The sequence below is a fragment of the Sorex fumeus genome, unplaced genomic scaffold (assembly GCF_029834395.1).
Source record: "Sorex fumeus unplaced genomic scaffold, SorFum_2.1 ptg000026l, whole genome shotgun sequence".
Classification (NCBI taxonomy): domain Eukaryota; kingdom Metazoa; phylum Chordata; class Mammalia; order Eulipotyphla; family Soricidae; genus Sorex; species Sorex fumeus.
In genome coordinates, this window is record NW_026606083.1 from 11672236 (window position 1) to 11690966 (window position 18731).

Sequence of the window (18731 nt, forward strand, 5' to 3'; positions counted from 1 at the left end):
CTGTCCTACATTTATTTATTTTGTTATTTGGACCACGCTGAGTGATGCTCAGGGGCTACCTAACTTTACATTCAAGGGACCGACTGTCTGGGGTCCCAGGGATTGAACCCATGTCGGCAATGTTCAAGGCAAATGCCCTACCCACTGTGCTATCTCTCTGGCCTCACTTCCCCACATTATAGGCAAAAGCCAATTTCAAGTAGAAGAAAGACAAGAATATGAAACTTATAATTATAAAACTCTTGAAAAAAAACCCAAAAAGAAGAATACCATTATATTATTAGAGAAAGGAGAGTTTCTGAAAATGAATGCTCGCAAGACACACAAAGCACAAAGAAACCTGACTGTTAAATCAGAACTCTGGCATGATAAACGACATCATAAGTGAAGTTCCACAAGTTGGAAAACAAGAAAAAATATGCGTAATGTATAAATGACAAAAGAATTCATGTCAGACAATAAAAGTACAACCTGATGGAAAAATCCGAGACGGGTAGAAATTGAAAAAGAAAATCAAATAGGGGCTGGAGTGATAGCACAGCGGGTCGGGCGTTTGCCTTGCACGCAGCCAACCCGGGTTCGATTCCCAGCACCCCATATGGTCCCCTGAGCACCGCCAGGAGTAATTCCTGAGTGCAGAGCCAGGAGGAGCCCTTGCATTGCTGGGTGTGACCCAAAAAGAAAAGAAAACAAATCAAATAAAAGCCAAAGGAGGAAAATCAAATAAAAGCCCTTCCATGAAATGATGCTCAATCTCATTAGTAAGTTGAGAATATCCCTCCCAGTAATTCTAGTATGGGCTATTGGCAAACATGAGAATAAAAATAAAAGGGTTTCTCACACGTTTCTGGTGGGTGCATAAATGCTCTCAGGCTATTAGTCTGATGAAGCTGAGGAAGCTGCCACCTTGTGACTCAGTTCCACCTAGTGGTGTCCCCGACAGAACCCTTCGAGCCCCACCCCCCACCTGGGGGCCTCCAAAACCGTAAGTAATTCCTAGGAACCCTCAGGAAATAGCACAAGTGTTGAGGGAGACTTAGGAGTCTTACCGCCCACCCTGATCTCTGTCTTGCGTTTCCATGTACCTCTCCTTTCTTCATTCTGTAGGGAGATCTGTGCCTGAGGTTCACCGTGGTGAATTCTGGGGCTGTGGGCAGCCTGGGTTGTACTACCCCCACTCGTGACCTCATTTGCCTTTTCAACAACTCTGCTTTGACTTGGACCAAAAAACTAAAAAGGATATGTGAAAAACCAAAATTAGGTCTTAAAGGGGCGGGGATGATAGTACAGTGGGTTGGACGCTTGCCTAGCACCTGGGTTTGATCCCCAGTTCCTGTTATGGTCCCCTGGACCCTCCAGGAGTGACACCCTCGAGCTCAGAGCCAGGAATAAGCCCTGAGCACTGCCTGGTGTGGCCTTCAAATAAAAATATATAGACTGAGCCCAGCTGTTCATTTCTGACTGAATCAGATTTAGCATTAAAAAAAAAAAGGTCTTTTGGTTGTTTTGTGCTGGGATGGAGCCCAGGGCCTCACACACGGGCATGCACTGAGCTGCATCCCTGGCTAAAAGCTAAGTGTTGGTTTTCAGTTTTGTTTTTGCTTTTGAGACACACTTGCTAGGGCACTCAGGGTTTACTCCTGGCTCGGCACACGGGGATCATTTCTGGTAGATTTCAGGGGATTGAACCCGAGTCAGCCAGGTACAAGGTCCTACCTGCTGGACTATTACTCTAATCCCTAAAACATGAAGGCCTGGGTGTGGCTCAGTAGTGGAACGCATACCCGTTCTGGTTCGAGGCCCTGAGTTTGATCCCCAGGACTGCAATGTATGTAAACCAAGGTCAAGAAAGCACAGAAGCTAGAACATATTCGTGGCTGAAGTCGGAATATCCTGCTGAACCATTGCCTCAGAGCACTGCCGGGCTGTCTGACGGCCAGAGGGAGTCAGAGCTGACCACAGCAACATCTAATCCTGACCTTTGGATGGGGCGGCTATTGTAATGAAAAAGGCCCGAGAGAGTGAACTTTTATAGAGTTAATTAAAACCCATTCCCATATACTAAAAGTTAACACTCTAGGCTTACTTCTAAGAATCCGGGCTAAAATTACTGAACCTTGCAATTTCTGAGCTGAACTGAGAGTTTAAAAATTGGCCAAGCCGTACTTTCTCTGCTGTGTTTTCAAGAGAAGGTAGTGTTTCAAGATCTCAAATGGCAGAGAAGAGTAAATCTGCATTCCTTTCATTAACCCCACACCGGTGGGACCTGGAGGTTTGAACAGTCTTGTTTAATCATGATTCTGAAAGATTGGAGGGTGGAGGGAGGCAGAGGGAAAGAAGACTGTTCTGGAACTCTTTCATCCAGCTTTCGCTACAATGGCAGCTCTGTCTAACAAGAAAATGCCTTTAGAGGTTTCTCAAATTAAACCAAGTTAGTTTTAATTTACTTCCACTTAAGAAAGCCCACAGAGGAGCTCACTTATAATATAACTATTGGGAAATAATAACACTTAGGCTCGCTGTGCCAAATGCACCTGCAGTGAACATGTCGGTGTATTTCAAAGCACTGCACTACGTCTGCGGGTAATAACAAGCTTTGGGAGAGTGGAGATTTAGTCTGTGTTTACCATTTTACTCCCTATGACCAAAAGAAATGTTTCAAATCACAGCTGTCCAGACATTTTGTTTGCAGGGCATTTGGTAGATCAGAAACTGAGAATTAAGCCAAATAAAACGACAGAGCCTGAAAGAGGCCAAGGGCCATCAGATCCCACAGTGGGCAGGGGGCCGGGCCAGCCACCTTGACTTTTCTGTTAGAAATGAGCTGGGAGGGAGGACTATTTCCCCTGACTGCCGTTAACACTGGGACAATTTCCGGTTCCAGGAGATTTCCAGATCCTTCCATGAGAAGGCCCTGAGCTCACCCTGGCAGGAAGCCTGAGGGAACTGTAAGAGTAAGTGAGCAGATCTGGAAGCAAGGGACCTCCCTGTCCCTCGCCATCGTCTGTACTCCGAAACAGCCAGTGTTGGCACTGGGTCCTCGGGCTGGGTGCAGGGCCCCAACACGTCCCTCCCCGTCTGTCTGTCTGTCAGCTCTCGGGTGCCCACCCAGGCAGGGCAGGCTAGTGCCTCAGAGGCAGGACGGGAGTTTCTGATCTGTTTGAATGGGTCCAATCCCGCCCCTCCTGGGGAAACAGGAGAAGGAAGCTGGGGCTCACAGTAGGAGGCTGATGAGGAAGGCTTCTAAAGCTTCTCCTGGATGCCTCTGGGAGGCGCAAGCGGGTCTGATTCCGAATGCCAACCACATGCATTCCAGAGGGGTGGAGAGCTGCTGTGCATGCAGGACCCCCAGGCTCTAGAAGGAAGACCCCCTAGAGTTCAGGAGAAAGTGCCACATGCCCCCAAGCTACCCTCTGGCTGGGAGCAGCCCCTACATACCTCCAAGTTCCCCCCCCCCCCCCAAAAAAATCCCAAAATACGAAATCATCAACAACAGCGAAACAGGCATGACGGGTAACTGCACCGACAGGGAAGAAGGCTGTGCTTGTGAACACTGCAGATGGCATACTCAGCCTGGCTGTGGAGCCCATTTTTTTTTGCTAATATTGACGTCTTGGGGAGGTTTGGTTTTGATTTGGTTCTATGTTGGGGTGCTAAGGATTTATTCTTTTTTTTCTTTTTCATTTTTTTGGGGGGGAAGGGGGTCACACCTGGCGATGCTCAGGGGTTACTACTCCTGGCTCTGCAATTCAGGAATCACTCCTGGCTGTGCTTGGGGGAACCATACGGAATGTCGGGGATTGAACCCGGGTCAGCTGCCTGCAAGGCAAACACCCTCCCTGCTGTCCTATAGTTCCTATCCTAAGGATTTACTTTTGCCTCTGTGCTCAGGGATGACTCTTGGCAGGGCTCAGGGGACCCTATGGAATGCTGGGAATCGAACCTGGGTGGGCTCGGGCAAGGCAAGTGACCGAACCCTGTAGGACTGCTCTGGTCCCGCCCTATTTACTTTTCTAAGATGATTCACTCCCCATCATTAGTGAAGGGACGGAAAGCTATCTCTTGCATTTTGTGGAGGTTGCTCTTTGGGGTTCAACTAGGATTGATGCTTTCAGGGACCCCAACAGATAAAAGATTGGTGCTCTGATCAGGACCACTCTGAGGCTTTGGACAGACCAGATGGTCTGGGTGTCCAGTTGCTGGGCACCCTGGGCCGGTTGCTGCTGCTGCTTCTTCTCTTCAAACTTGCTGTCCCCCTTGTCGAATTTCAGCTGCTCTTCTGCAGTGTGAAATGGAGATGTGTGGAGGTTACCGTCTTATTCTTGCCTGAATAGATCCAAGGCTTCACACTTTCCTTCCTTTTCACTGAGGATAAACCTGACTGCCTGATTCCTTTCATCTGCTGCTTTCTGACAATCCTGCAACTGACATTAGATGAGCGGCAGCATTTCAGGTGCCAGGGGACAGGTACAGAGAACAGGACTGACCGCTGCCCCCAGGGAGAGCAACCCTATGGGAAGGGAGATGCTCGAGCAGAAAGGTGATGGCCACAGATCCGGTCTGCCCAAGGTAATTCAAAATACTGTTTTCCTGTTGAAATTATTCCTCCGCCCCTCTCGGAGAGCCCGGCAAGCTTCCGAGAGTATCTCGCCCACACGGCAGAGCCTGGCAAGCTCCCCGTGACGTATTCGATATGCCAGACACAGTAACAACAAAGTCTCCAATGGAGACGTTACTGGGCCCGCTCGAGCAAATTATTATTATATTATGATTATTATGGTTTGGCGTCACTCCTGGTGATCCTTTGGGCTTACTCCTGGCTCTGTGCTCAGGGATCACTCCTGGCGATGCCCAGGATTTGCATGCTGGGGATTGAACCCAGGTCCACCACACACAAGGCACATGGCCAACCCCTGTACTCTCTCCCAGGGCCCTGCAGAAATTATTATTTAAATATATATATTTTTTTGCTTTGGGTCACACCCGGTGCTGCACAGGGGTTACTCCTGGCTCTGAACTCAGGAATTACCCCTGGTGGTGCTCAGGGGACCATATGGGATGCTGGGAATCAACCCGAGTCGGCCGCGTGTAAGGCAAATGCCCTACCCACTGTGCTATCACTCCAGCCCCCCCCCCCCCCCCGTGGAAATTATTAACAGCACTATTTCCACACTCAAAAGTGCCCTGATTTGGGCAATAAACGAAAGAATCTTCCTCCATAAAAGCTGTGAGTAATGGAGAAAAGGGTTTAGGTTTATTGCTAAACTACTCAAAGGGAAGACATGCTAGAGGGATTCTAAGCACGGTGTGATGTCAGCATCAGCCCCCATCTACGAGGTGGGACGTCAGTGGCAGCCCCCCCCCCCCCCCCCCGTAGCCCCTGCCCGTCTCCCGAGGGCACCAACTCTCTCCATTCTGGGGGAATAGCGTAGAACATAACTTTACCCAGTGTGGACTTAATTCACAGAGCAGGTCCTAAGGGAAAGGCTAGATAGCGAGATGGCACAGCCCTGGATGCTGAGAACTCAGTGCAGAAAGGCCGTGCAGATCACGCAGGAGGGCTACGCAGGCAGGGGCAGCTCACGCACCCCCATGTGTGCAACCCTGGGTGCAGCGAGGAGCACCACAAACGACAGTACCCAGTCCTCAGCCAGCCCCAAGGCCAGTTTACAGAAGGCCCCAGCCCGGTGTGGGATCCCGGTGGGCACCGCAGCCAAGTAGGCGAGTCCTGCCACCGTGTGTAGACTTGGGTCACCGCATGAGGAGAACCACACAGACGTCAGAGGAAGGGAAATAGAGTAATACATTCTTCTTCTTTTTTTTTTTTTAAAGGAAGGATGCTGGGCTGGAGTGTTAGCACAGCAGGTAGGGCATTTGCCTTACACGCGGCCGACCCGGGTTCGATTCCCAGCATCCCATATGGACCCCCTGAGCACCGCCAGGAGTAATTCCTGAGCTCATGAGCCAGGAGTAACCCCTGTGAATCACTGGGTGTGACCCTAAAAGCAAAACAAAACAAAACAAAAATAGCAAAAAAAAAGAAAGGATGCTGTGAGGCTCTCAGATCAGTTGCACAATCCTGATCCAGGGAATAAATGGCAAAGGAAATGGGCACAGGGGGACGTGCCCTGGCCTGGAGCCTGGCGAACCCATCCGTACCAGTATGCCGCTGCCTGAAAACTGTCTCCAAGTGCACAAACCGACACCGTTCCCGGCCAGCAGCCCTGTCTGGGCTCTTTCTGGCAGGAGGCAGTTTCCGGTCGACTACTAACAGTCTAAACAGTGATGCTGAGATGCACGCTGTAGAGCCAGAGGGGGAGGGAGCAGGGGCAGGGAGGCCCTGGCAGTGACCACACACCCAGCCATCCCTGCACATAACGAGACAGGCAGGGACAGGACCCTCCTCTCCGTGTGGCCCGAGGGAGCAGGCAGAGGGCCTTGCCCTGGCGGAGGAGGCAAGTCCTATTCGGAGCTTCCGGAAGAGCAGCCAGGATCCCTGAGAGGAAGGGACATTAGGAAGCACAGGGCGGATGAAAACCCGCGTCCACTTCATTGACCTTGAATCCCCTGAGTTATGCTGGTCACGGGATCAGGCCCGTCAGAACTGCTTTCTACCAGGACTGGCGGCAAAAACGCCTCTCCCGGCATCATTTTCGACTTGGATTTCGTAGTTGGCTTTCCCTGTTCTCTCTGCCTTGGATACACTTGTCCGCCATCTCAGGCCAGGCCGGGGGACCCCATGCACTCGGGAGTCTCTTGCGGAGGATTTACATCCCTGAGCCGCTGCCCGCAGGAGGAACACTTGGCCCTGAGCTCATTCCATCAGGGAGGAGTGGGTGGGCTTCTGCCGGGACCATAAGTGTCGCAGCACCAAACCTGGCTCATCTCCCGGGGGCAGCTCTGGCTCTTGGGCGCCAGGCCACAAACACTGTCATCAGACGGTTCCACAGCAGGTGGATCCCTGGAAACACAGCACGTGGCAACTCTCGAGAACAGCAGGCGCGGGAAAGCAGCGCGGGCGCGTCTCTGGGTCATGCCGGGGCCCTGCCTCGCCAGTGCGGTTCCTCAGCTGAGTCCTGGGACGGGTGTGTGGGCACCCCTGGAATTAGGGCCCTCAGGGAACCATCAGCGTCAGACCCAGAGCAGGGAAGGGTGGGAGCTGACATGTGCTCCCCGGCCCACTGGGCTCTGGAGAGCGGAGTGGCCTTCGGGGAAATGGGGTGCTCTCAGGACCCTGGGGAGAGGCACATTGTCCCAGGACACCCGTCTTAGGCCCAGCAAGTGTGGTCTGAAAGTCTTGGGCACTGCAGTGGTCTCACTCCACCTCAGACTTCTGGATCCTACACAGGCTGCATCCACCTCTGAGGACAGGGCCCAGAAATCTGAATTTTGCTTTTGGGCCAAACCCAGCAATGCTCAGGGGTTACTCCTGACTCTGCACTCAGGAATCACTCGTGGTAGTGCTTGGGGGACCATATGGGATTCCAGATTGAACCCAGGTTGGCCACATGCAAGGCAAATGCCCTACCCACTGTACTCTCGCTCCGGCCCAGAAATCTTAATTTTGAACCAACATGTCCAGTTTCTTTCATTCATGTGATACAGAATGATACAGAATGGCCAAGTTTCAACACAACCTATCACTAGGCTTTTGTTTACAAAAGGGAAAATACAAATAACTAGCAATTACACTATGGTTACAGACAGGGGAGAGAGAGAGAGAGAGAGAGAGAGAGAGACAGACAGACAGACAGACAGAGAGAGGTAGAGATAGAGAGATTATGTTTCTAATGCAATTCAGTGTCTATATGGTTTCCTGTTACCTATTATTCAATCATGTCTTACACCAATTTGATATGTAAAAACTGTAAACAGGTAAGTGATCAAATGATTATTCATCTTCCAAAAAGGATTCTTGAGTTAATGTGGTCAGCATTTAGTTCTGACTATCCACCATTCAATGGAATCTGACTGGCATACAACTTTAAAAGACCCCTTATGTCCATTGTCACTTTCACACATATATTCTGTATGGTTCCATGCACTGGGATTCTCAGAAATGTCCTCTCAGAGAAGGCCGCATGCAGGGCAAACGCACACAGAGAAGGAACCAAACCTCTTTTTCCCTCCCTAGTATAATGAACAGATTCTCACACTCCTCCCAAGCCCCACTCTACAGGTGAAGAAGATGAGCTGAAGTGTAACCATACCCAGATACTCAACTTGCATATTCTTTGCTACACAACCACCAAACTAATTAGCACGGGCAACTTCCTAATTGAATATATATGCAATCTCAAATGATAAAATTGGAGAGAACTGTAAAGTTGGGGCATTTTCTTTTTAAGTCCTCTTGCTGAAAGGAATAATGTGTGGAGCATGGCAAGGACACTGGAGGCTGCAGCAGAGGCAGACACTAAGCCTGGCTCCACCTTTGACCGGTTGAAGGAGGTGAGTTTGCTTAACGTCCATGGCCTCAACTCCCTCTCCTGGGGGTGGAAATCAGTGAGACTGGGGAGACTGAAGCCCAGCTTGGCGTTTCATCTTGCTTCTCCCAGGGAGTCCTGATAACACCTAGAAGTTGTTGCTCTTAGACGGAATAAATTAATAAATTAGCTGTAAATTCCACCCAGAGTCATAATGAAGTCGGTGTAAGATCAAAGAGAAAACAGCAATTTCCTTTTCCTGATCGAATCCAAGGACATGAATGATGATGTCCAGGAAAAACGGAAAAATACAGGAAGTCTGCAGAGGCAAACTGAGACTCTCATGAGAGTTCCTAGTGTCAAAAGAGACTGTGGTGATTGGGTCTCTCAGTAGAGAATGGCACTTCTGACCTCGTCACAAGCTGAGCTAAGATCAGAGAACGAGGAGCGGAGGGTGCAGTACAGAGAGTCAGGCACTTGTCTTGCACGCTGCAGACCTGGGTTCGATCCCCAGCATTACACATGGTCCCCCTGGGCACTGCCAGGACGACGTCCTGAGAACAGCTGGGTGTAGCCCCAAACCCAAAAACCAAAATACACAAAAGATGAAGGAACCCCAGGGATCCTAATCCCGGTGGGCTGTCTTGGCTGTCAGCATGGACCTCTCCCCTGAAAGCAGTAACTGTAAAGCTGGGAGGAAGCAAGAGCAGTCAACAGACCCTTGGACGGGTACGGTCTGATGGCGAGAGAGTTCCAGAATTGGGGCAGTGTGATTAGGAACGGCCTTCCTTCACTGAGGAAAGGCTCGGAAGATGAATCCAATTCTACAAGTGGTTTGACTGCCATTGTTTTTCCTTTTTCCTCCCCAAAGAGAATGCAGAGAGCTGATGACCATATCGATACTTAGCTCCCACTTAAGTAAACTGTTCCGCAGGTGGGTCACACCAAGAAGTTGATGGTTTTGCCAGGTAAAGCCCGAAGAGAGGTGAGCACAGTGGGAATTGCCCAGCCATAACTGAGTCCTGAAACAAATTTGCAATGCCAACAGTTCTCAGCGTTCAACCCGAGACCCCACTGCGCTGGACAATCTTCAGTGGCTCCAACACAGCCGTAAACTCAGTATTTAGGTGTTTCTCATAAACACCTCCGCACCTTGATCACACTTATCGATGAATTACTGATAGGTGCCAGCTCCCACAGACCAGACTGGGATATTTGGAAAATATAATCTCTCTGTTTAAGGAGGTTTACATTTTATTTTTAAGATATGCTCAGAGGGGATATTAACTATGAATAGATTTGTTAATAATTCCACACACTTTTTCCTCCGTCCATTTCTGTTCCTATTTTTAAGCACTTTACTAATTTTCATTCATCTGTTTTCCCAAGACTGTCCTGATCAACCAGCTGTTATTTTTACTTCAAGATTTAAAAAAAATGGGCTGATATCCATATATTCTTAGGTTACAGAACATTTCAAATTAATATAATATTGAGGCAGCATCCCATAAAGCACAGAGTAAAAATGACTCAATATTTGCAAAATCTTTTCAAAGTATATGACAGCAACAGTAATACTATGATAGAGAAAAGAACCATTTTGTTATTTTTTCCAGATTACTCAGATGTATCAAAGTTGAACTAGAGAAATTTCTTATTATACTTCTCAATAGCAAGAAAAACTGGGCATTGTAATTTGATAAAACCTTCAATTAATAACTTCTGAAAATCATTTTATATTATCTGGACTAATAAACTTCTAGTTTGTGAAATATAAAATAAGGGCCAGAGGGGTGAAGTGATAGTACAGGAGGGTAGAAAATTTTCCTTGCATGCAGCTGACTCAGGTTCAATCCCTGTTACCCATAAGGTTCCCTGAGCCCACCAGGAGTGATGCCAAGCACAGAGCCAGGAATGGTCCCTGATCACCGCTGGGTGTGGCCCCAAAACAGCCAAAATACAAACCCCAAATGGGTCAGAGAGTTCAACAGGCTGAGCCAATGCTTTGCTTTGCATGTGGGAGATCCATGTTCTGTCCCTCCTGGGACACAGGAGGAATAGACACAGGAACTTCTGAGGGGTTACAGAGGTATTTTAGCTTCAGCATGTTCTTTCTCTTTCTCCTTTAATGACTTGGATCTGTTTTACAAACATGTGTTATTTTTGTAATCAGAGAAAAATTAATATCTATGTCAATGTGTAAACAATGAAAGGATATAAGTGAATAATAGTATTTAACTGGGACTGTTGGTGGCCAATAAATAATAGAATTTAACTTGGACCATTTTGGGTAGACTTCTGTGGGTTTTTTTTTTTTTTTGCTACATCTGGCAGTGCTCAGGGTTTACTCCTGGCTCAGTGCTCAGGGATCACTCCTGGTGATGCTCAGGGTCCTGTGGTGTGCTGGGGACTCAGCCCAGGTCAGCTGTGTACAAGGCAGGTGTCCTATCCTCTGTACTATCTCTTTAGCCCCCTTGGATTTATGTCTGCTTTAAAGTCATTTTGTTGTTCTAATAGAACCTTCAGAAAAGCATATGGAAAAGGTGAGCTCTGTGATTAATCTGCTTTATTAATTTAGTAGGAGCAAAAGTCTTATTGCCCCGCTCCCCTTTTTCCTGTTTTAGGCCACACCTAATGGTACTCAGGCTACTCCTGGCTCTGTGCTCAGAGGATGGTCCTTGGCAGTGCTCAGGGGACAATGTGATGCTGGGATGAACTGGGGCTTCCTGCATCTAAGCCACATGCTCCAGCTGGCCAGGGGAGTGCTGTCCCCCTCTCTGGCTCCTCAGAGCCATTTTTACTCTAGCTACAGAGAAGGTTAGACAGAAAATTCAGGCTTATTTTCTACTTCTGTTTGTAACAGTTTTTCAAACAATTGTAGAATGGCCAATCTAGATTGAACACAGCGGAATAAACCCACCCTACTTGTAAATCAGATTTCATTACTGTCTATTATCCGGTGACTTCTGTCATTGAGATGGAACGTACTCATTTGGGGTTCCCTGATGTTCTTGGGTGGATGGGGCACGCCCAGCAGTGCTCAGGGTTTACTCCTGGCTCGGGCGACCATACGAGATCCTGGGGATTGAACCCAGGTCCGCTTCATGCAAGGCAAGTGCTTTCCCCACTGGACGGTCACTCTGGTCCCCAAATGCTCTCACAGTCTTAATAAATCACCCTGAGAGAAAAAAAAAAAGCAAGCAAACAGCAAGAAGACCTGGGCAGTTGCTGGTGACTGTTTAGTATATTTAGAAACTTTGGCGTGCAAGCACTCAGTGGGAGCCTTTGTTAGCGGAAGCCTGTGTTAGCGGGAGCCCGTGTTACTGGGGAAACACGTTAGCAGGACCCATGTCACTGGGGAAACACATTAGTAGGACCCGTGTTAGCGGGGAAACATGTTAGCAGGACCCGTGTTAGTGGTGAAAAGTGTTAGCAGGACTCTTGTTAGCAAGGAAACATGTTAGCGGAGAAACATATTAGTGGGGAAACGTGTTAGCGGGAGCTGTGTTAGCGTGACCCCGAGTAAGCAGGCCCCGTGTTAGCGGGGGTGTGTGTTAGCAGGGACACGTGTTAGTGGGCCCCGTGTTAGCAGGATGCTGTGTCAATGGGCTTCCCTTGCCACGTGGATTCTGGATGGAACTCTCTTCACTTCAGCCTGTCCATGGCCCGTGAGTGCCATTTCGGGGCCCGTGATCTTGTTTGCAATGTCGCTTGGGGCTGAATCACCTTTTTCAGAAACAGCACCATCTGTGATATCTTTGTTCCTTTTCTTACTTAGCACCAGTCAGCTGCTGCTTTAGGTGAAAAAGTTGAGTGGGAGAAGGAGAAATGTCCTATTCATAAAGGTTCCTGCCCCTGAAGAGAGGGTGCCTGGCACTCAATAATTTCACTGGAAATGTGGGTTATCCTATAACGCTGACTGTGGGTTTGCAAGTGTCCTTTCAGCAGGATTACACCCATCATTCACTCTGCCAGCTCACAGGGACTGAGTGGGGGAGAGGCCACCAAGCCATCTCACACTAAATTGAGATCCGTGAGCTCGGAAGGCCTGATTCAAACCTACACTTTCTGGGTGGCTGTGCTTTAGTACTTAGAATCCATTTCTTTTCAGTTTTGAAAATAACCTTTAACTACTATTATTACTGGAAATCAGGATTACTAGAGCACCAAGAACAACATTTTAAGATGAGGACATAATTCTAGGAAGTGGCACAGCAAATAAATGAAGACCTGCTCGCGCTGGACCCGCCGTGCTCCCAGCACTGCCCAGGGGACCCCGGGCATGTTGCCTGGAATTGTGACTCCAGGTCACAAGACCAGAGGTGACAGATGTGGCTGGAAGTGCAGATGCAAAGGGTTTGGCTTTACTTAGGTTCCAAATATCTTTAGGAACACTGGCCTGGTAGAGCCATTTCTGAACTTCAGAAAATGTTTTGCTTTATTTTAAAATTTAATTAAATTAATGGTAGGGTGGTGGTGGTGGGGGGAGGGAACGTCACTCTTGGCGGTAAGAAAACCTCAGACCTCTTTCACGCATTCCAAACCATTGAGCTATCTCTCTGGCCCTGTTTTACTTTACTGTTATCATTTTTATTTATTTTTTTGCTTTTTGGGTCACACCCGGCGATGCTCAGGGGTTACTCCTGCTCCTGCACTCAGGAATTACTCCTGGCGGTGCTCGGGGGACCATATGGGATGCTGGGAATCGAACCCGTGTTGGCCATGTTGGCTGTGTGCAAGGCAAATGCCCTACCCACTGTGCTATCGCTCCAGCCCCCTGTCATCATTTTTAAAATCATTATTTTATTCACAACTAAAAATTTCAGTGGGACTCACATTTTGATTAAGTTCTTATAGAACTGAGGAGAAAAACATCTTTGTTTTATTTTTAAATTTTCTTTCGGTTTTTGGGCCACACCTGGAGAGGTGACTTTGATTCCTGACTCTGTGCTTAGGAATCACTACTGGCAGTGCTCAGGGGGCCATATCGGATGTTAGCAATCAAATTTGGGTTTGCCACATGCAAGGCAAGACCCCTACCCTCTATATTATTGCTTTGGCCCCAGAAAGACCTTTGTTTTAAGTCATTTAAGGGAAACATTAGTATCAACATCACTTTTTTGGTTCTGCAGCAAATCACATTGGCTCTTCAAAATCAGTTTAAACAAAATTACCATTACCTTGGAATACCAAATCTTCCTGGTCTTTGGGGTGCTGAATCACAGGACTCACACCCCAAAAGCCACACCAGGGGAAGGACTGCCAGTGACCGATTAACTTAGCCTCCTGTGAGAGTACCCCAATTCTAGCTGCATTTGAGGAGAATGAAGGCAAAACTCAACCAAGAACCCATTAGAAGGAAACGATGCAGACCAACCTTTTATTGCACCCACAATATTCTGGTCTAGGCCTTTCCGGTTGTCATTGAGTCCTCTTTTCCTCTTCCCATTGGGTAAGGAGTTAGCCAAAGTCTTGTCATCAAAAAACGCACACACCAGTTTTCTAAACAGAAGGCTTCCTGAGCGAGTGTAGTTTGACAATATAGAGTCCAGCTGAGATTTTGGCATAGACACATCGAAGCCTTCAGCAAGTTGCACTTCTGGCTACCAAAAGAACATAAATATTTCATTAAAGCAAGATTTGAAGTATTCAACCTAGGGCATACATGCAACAGCAGAAAACACATCACTGGCCACTGACATGGCCGCCCGCTGCTGCTGGACACAGCTTTGCGTGCCCGTATCTTCTATTCATAAAACCGACAGCTGGTTATGGGTCATACGAAAAAGAGGCTCTCATTCCAGTGCTCGGTCTCGTCAAAAGAAACGGATAGGCATGCGCTGAGAGAGCATCCTTATCTGCAGAAACAGTCACGAGAAGGCTGGACAGCCACAGAATCACGGAGTTCTAGAGTTATTGGGACTTGGGAATTCAGATTAAACTATTCTCATTTATTTTATTGGGGGGGCACACCCAGTGACGCTCAGGGATTACTGCTGGATCTGCACTCAGGAATTACTCCTGGCGGTGCTCTGGGGACCCTATGGGATGGTGGGGATCGAACCCGGGGCGGCCGCATGCGAGGCAAACATCCTCCCCGCTGTATTATCGCTTTAGCCTCCCTCTTTTTTTTTTTTTTAATGAAGAAACTCTGGACCAAGAGCCCCTCAAAGGATTTACAATAGCGTGCTCAGGGTACTGCAGCTGACAGAACCCTTTGTCCATTAGCTGAGGGACATGGTAAGAGGCCCGCAAGGCTTCCTTGCTCTTTTTGCTCTTTTTGGCTCGGCCAGTTATTCTCAATCATATGTGTTCCCCAGTGAAAACCTACATAAGGTAATAGGTGAAAATGAAGAGCAGATAGCCTAGTAGGGTTTAAGTGCTCGGGGGGGCATATGGGATGCTGGGGATCAAACCTGGGTCAGCCATGTGCAAGGCAAACACCCTCCCCACTGTACCATCGCTCCGGCCCCAAGTTGTTGTTTCTCATGCATAAGCTTCATCCTGTGTGGGCCGCAGATTGGGTTTCCTCCCCCTCATCACTTGGCAACCAGTTCCCACCCTCAGTGCCCTGTGCTGCCCCCATGTACGGCTCTAGGGATAACTCCAGACGCTAAAGGGGTCCAGCCCTCGGTTGTTTGTTGGTTGGTTTGTTCTCTCTCCCGTAGGTCTCCCGAATATTGTCAAGGGTGGGCAAATGCAGTCCATGGACTGAATCTGGCCTGCTGCCTGCTCTTTATAAATAAAGCTTTATCAGAAAAAAAAAAATCCCACCCGGCACTGACGCTTCCTCTGTCATGCACCATGGCTGCCTCAAAGGGCCTTGGCATCATCCGACCCCAACAACAGGGGGTCCTTTTCAAAACCCTTCCCAATTCTTCCTTCTAAAGGGTGCAGATGGGCACGTGGCATCACCACTCTTGGCTTACCGTACTTCTGGGACTGGCGTTATTAGAATGTCTTGAAAGTCTCACAGACGGCAGCCTTTCCCGTGACTGCAAGTCAGGGCCATGCCACCAGGGTCGCGGGCACCCGTGGGCACTCCGTATGTTTGCATCATAAATTACAGTTCAAATTCACTAGTCATCATCTATACTACAGAGTCCTGAACTCTTGAGTATGACGTGATGGCTGTCAGCCACTATCTTTAGGACAATTAAATGAAATTGGTAATCTCATCAGAGTCAGGAGAAAAGCTCCCTGAAGTCAGAGGGCTCCCAGAGCTCACACTCTGTCAGACTGCTTTGCAGGCCTGGTCTGAATTCATATTATTTTACATCAGACTAGAAACCTCTGGACGTGGGATGAGCACTGTTCTGGGAGAATTGGAATGATTGTTTCTCTCAGCAAGGGCTGAAGTCAAGAGGACAGGATAAGACTCAGGCTTCACTGAGAGGCCCTCACACTCTCCCTCTGTCCCCCCTGGCCCTGGTGGAATTCTCCACTGCAGGATGTAGGCAGTGGAGGCTCATGGGAGCCGGGGTACTGAACCCCATCTCCTAAATAGAAACACACGCCAAGCATGTTTGATGCATATTTCTTGAAGGATTCCATGTAGGAATATTAGGATGGGGAGAGTTTTGCCATCATAATCTCAGATGAAGTTTCATTCATGGCCAGACTTTGACTTTGCACATTTCATGGCAGCGTTTTGAACTTTAATTTTAATCGAATCTATCTCTGAAGCCGGCTAAGAGCTCTTACAGCCTTTTGTTTTGTTTTTAGTTTGGGGTCACATGTGGCGGTGCTCAGGGGGTCACTCCTGGTGGTGCTCTGGGGAGCATATGGGTTGCAGGGGACTGAACCGCCATCAGCCGTGTGCAAGGCAAGTGCCCTCCCTCTGGACTATGTCTCCAGCCCCTATTTTACTGTTATGATCTTATCACGACGCTGGGAATTGGGCTGGGGCATAGTATGGCAGGCCCTGTAAGTACCACTGAACTACTCTTTGGCCCGAGAATCTAAAACAACAAAAGTTGCAGTTTCTTTTATACAGAAGTAGCTCCTCTCAGCTGTTAGGGGTCACAGGGGATATGGGAAGGCTTTAAATTTTCATGAGGGGATGGGGTATGGCACCCCCTGATCTTGGTTAGACCCTCAGGAAGCTGGTGCTGTGGAGCATGGGTGAAACCTCGACCACCTGAGAAACGGGTCTGAGAAACGTTCCCATCACCAAGGGTCGGAGTGTGTATTTCTCCCTCCTGGAATGCAGAGTGGAGCAGCCCATTAGAGCCCAGCGAATGGCATTTCAGAATCAACAAAATGTGAGAGGAGGGCTCCCCGCCCAGGATGGGATCTTCCCTCCCACGGAGGGGAGGTTGGTGTGGGGGGTGGGCCAGCTCCTCATGGGGCCACTTGGGGCCTCTGCGGGGGAGAGGAGGCCAGCAGCTGTGGGAGGGGCACCGCCATCGGGCAGGGCCGAGCAGTCCTGGCGTTAGGTGCCCCGAATGGAGGGGGTACAGGGCTCAGGAGGGCACAGAACAGCAGCCCCTGGCGCCAGCAGGGCAAGATGTTGGACTGGAGACACTGCTTCCGGCACCACTGCCTGCATGGATGTGAACTTCTGGAGGTCTCTGTGGAGGACAGAGTGCCCTGAGAGTGTTTTGGTTTCTGAGCTGTGACTCTGGTTTAGAAGCTTCTGGTGTTTCTGGCCCCACTGCAGCCCCCAGCAGCACTGTACCCCGGCTGCGCTCTCTTCACACCCGGGCACAGGGCAGTGCCAGTCGGGGTAGCAGCGGGCCACCCTCTGCCCCCTCTCACACACCACATTTTGAGCAGGTGGACAATAAGGCAGTGGCCAAGTCTGCCTCAGGCCAGTGTCCCCCCCACTCCCCGCACAAAAAAGAGGGTCACTTCTTGTTCAAAGTCCTGGGGTGACTAATCCCCCACTCGCCCCTGGGAAGCCCCCTTATTTCTATCACTTACTGAAGATAATCACAGTAGGTAACTGGTGGGTGGTATGATCTACCATTTAGTACACATATTTGAAAAAAGACTCAAAGGGCCAGAGCGATAGGACAGCAGGGAGGGTGTCTGCCTTGCATACAGCAAGGGGTTCGATTCCTGGCAACCATCTGGTCCCCTGAGCACCGCCAGGTGTGATTCCTGAGTGCAGAGCCAGGAGCATTGCTGGGTATTGACCCCAAAATAAATAAATAAATAAATAAATAAAAAGGGTTCAAACTGGGGGTGCTGCAAGATAATGCAAGAGCATATGCCTTAAGCGCAAAAGTCCTGGGTTCACCTCCCCCGGCACCATTTGGTCCCCTGAGCACTGTGCTGGGTGTATCTCCTCTCTCAAGAAGGAAGGTTAAAAGTGCATCAGCTGAATCCCTTTACAGAGCAGCTATAGTTTCAGGGATATCTCTCAGCTCACCGGTGATGGCTCAGATGGAAACTTCCACCATCCCGAATGAATTGCATTCTGAAAACCAGATGTTCCCTCAGAGCTACACTGGTGGTGTCTGCATCAGGCAAAGGTGTGGTGCCTTAAGGAGTCTACTGATGACAGATGTCACTGCATCTTTAAAGGAGCCAGCATTTGCAACAGCCACCAGCTCAGGAATCAGGAGTCTGAATCCCGTGATTAGTTGGCGTTCTGACCTGCGCTGACTATTTGCAGTATCTCTGTTCTCAGCGCAATAAGGTGTCACGTGGAACTGTCCGTATCTGGTGGTGTTACATCTCACACCTGGTGAAGCACGGGTGACCAAAGGTCAGGCAGTCCACGGACTCTCATGAGTGTCCTACCCGAGGCCTGTTTGGTTTCTCTCTGATTTTCAGATGTGACCTGTTTGCTCAGAAGTAGCAGGGGTAGGATCTAGTTTGGGTGGGGATCCCTAAACCCTGTCAATGAAAAGACTTCCCCAAAGTCTCATGAGTCTATTGAGCAACGCCCCATATAAAGTATCTTTGACGATTTAAAAGTGATCATACAAATTAATCACCGAGGGCACATTTCTGAGATCAGCTATTTTATAGAAGGCATTGATACCAAATTATAGTAAGATGAGTAAATGTGGCCATTAAGTAAAAGGAAAACGAAGAACACTAATATTCACACTGGGGATTAGCCCATGACTTTCAAGTGCAGATGAATAAATTACACAGTAATTTGTAGTCTTGGGTGGTCAGCTGATTTTCAGATGAGCTCAGGACTCAATTCTGTTGAATAAAAATTGATTTTGGAGACCAGAGTGATAGTACAGTGGATAGGGCATTTGCTTTGCATGTGGCCGACCCAGGTTCAATACCTGGCATCCCATATGGTCCCCCAGCACTGCCAGGAGTGATTCCTGAGTGCAG

At 48.8% G+C, this 18731-nt stretch overlaps 1 protein-coding gene across 1 annotated transcript in view; it reads right to left on the reverse strand.

The window, feature by feature from the left end:
- Positions 1-18731, reverse strand: part of BEND7 (BEN domain containing 7) — an 86152-nt gene that overhangs the window by 22518 nt on the left and 44903 nt on the right. Inside the window, exon 6 of the mRNA XM_056114649.1 lies at positions 13804-14029. Within this exon, the coding sequence (XP_055970624.1) occupies positions 13804-14029 (226 nt within the window). The remainder of the gene's footprint in view (positions 1-13803; positions 14030-18731) is intronic.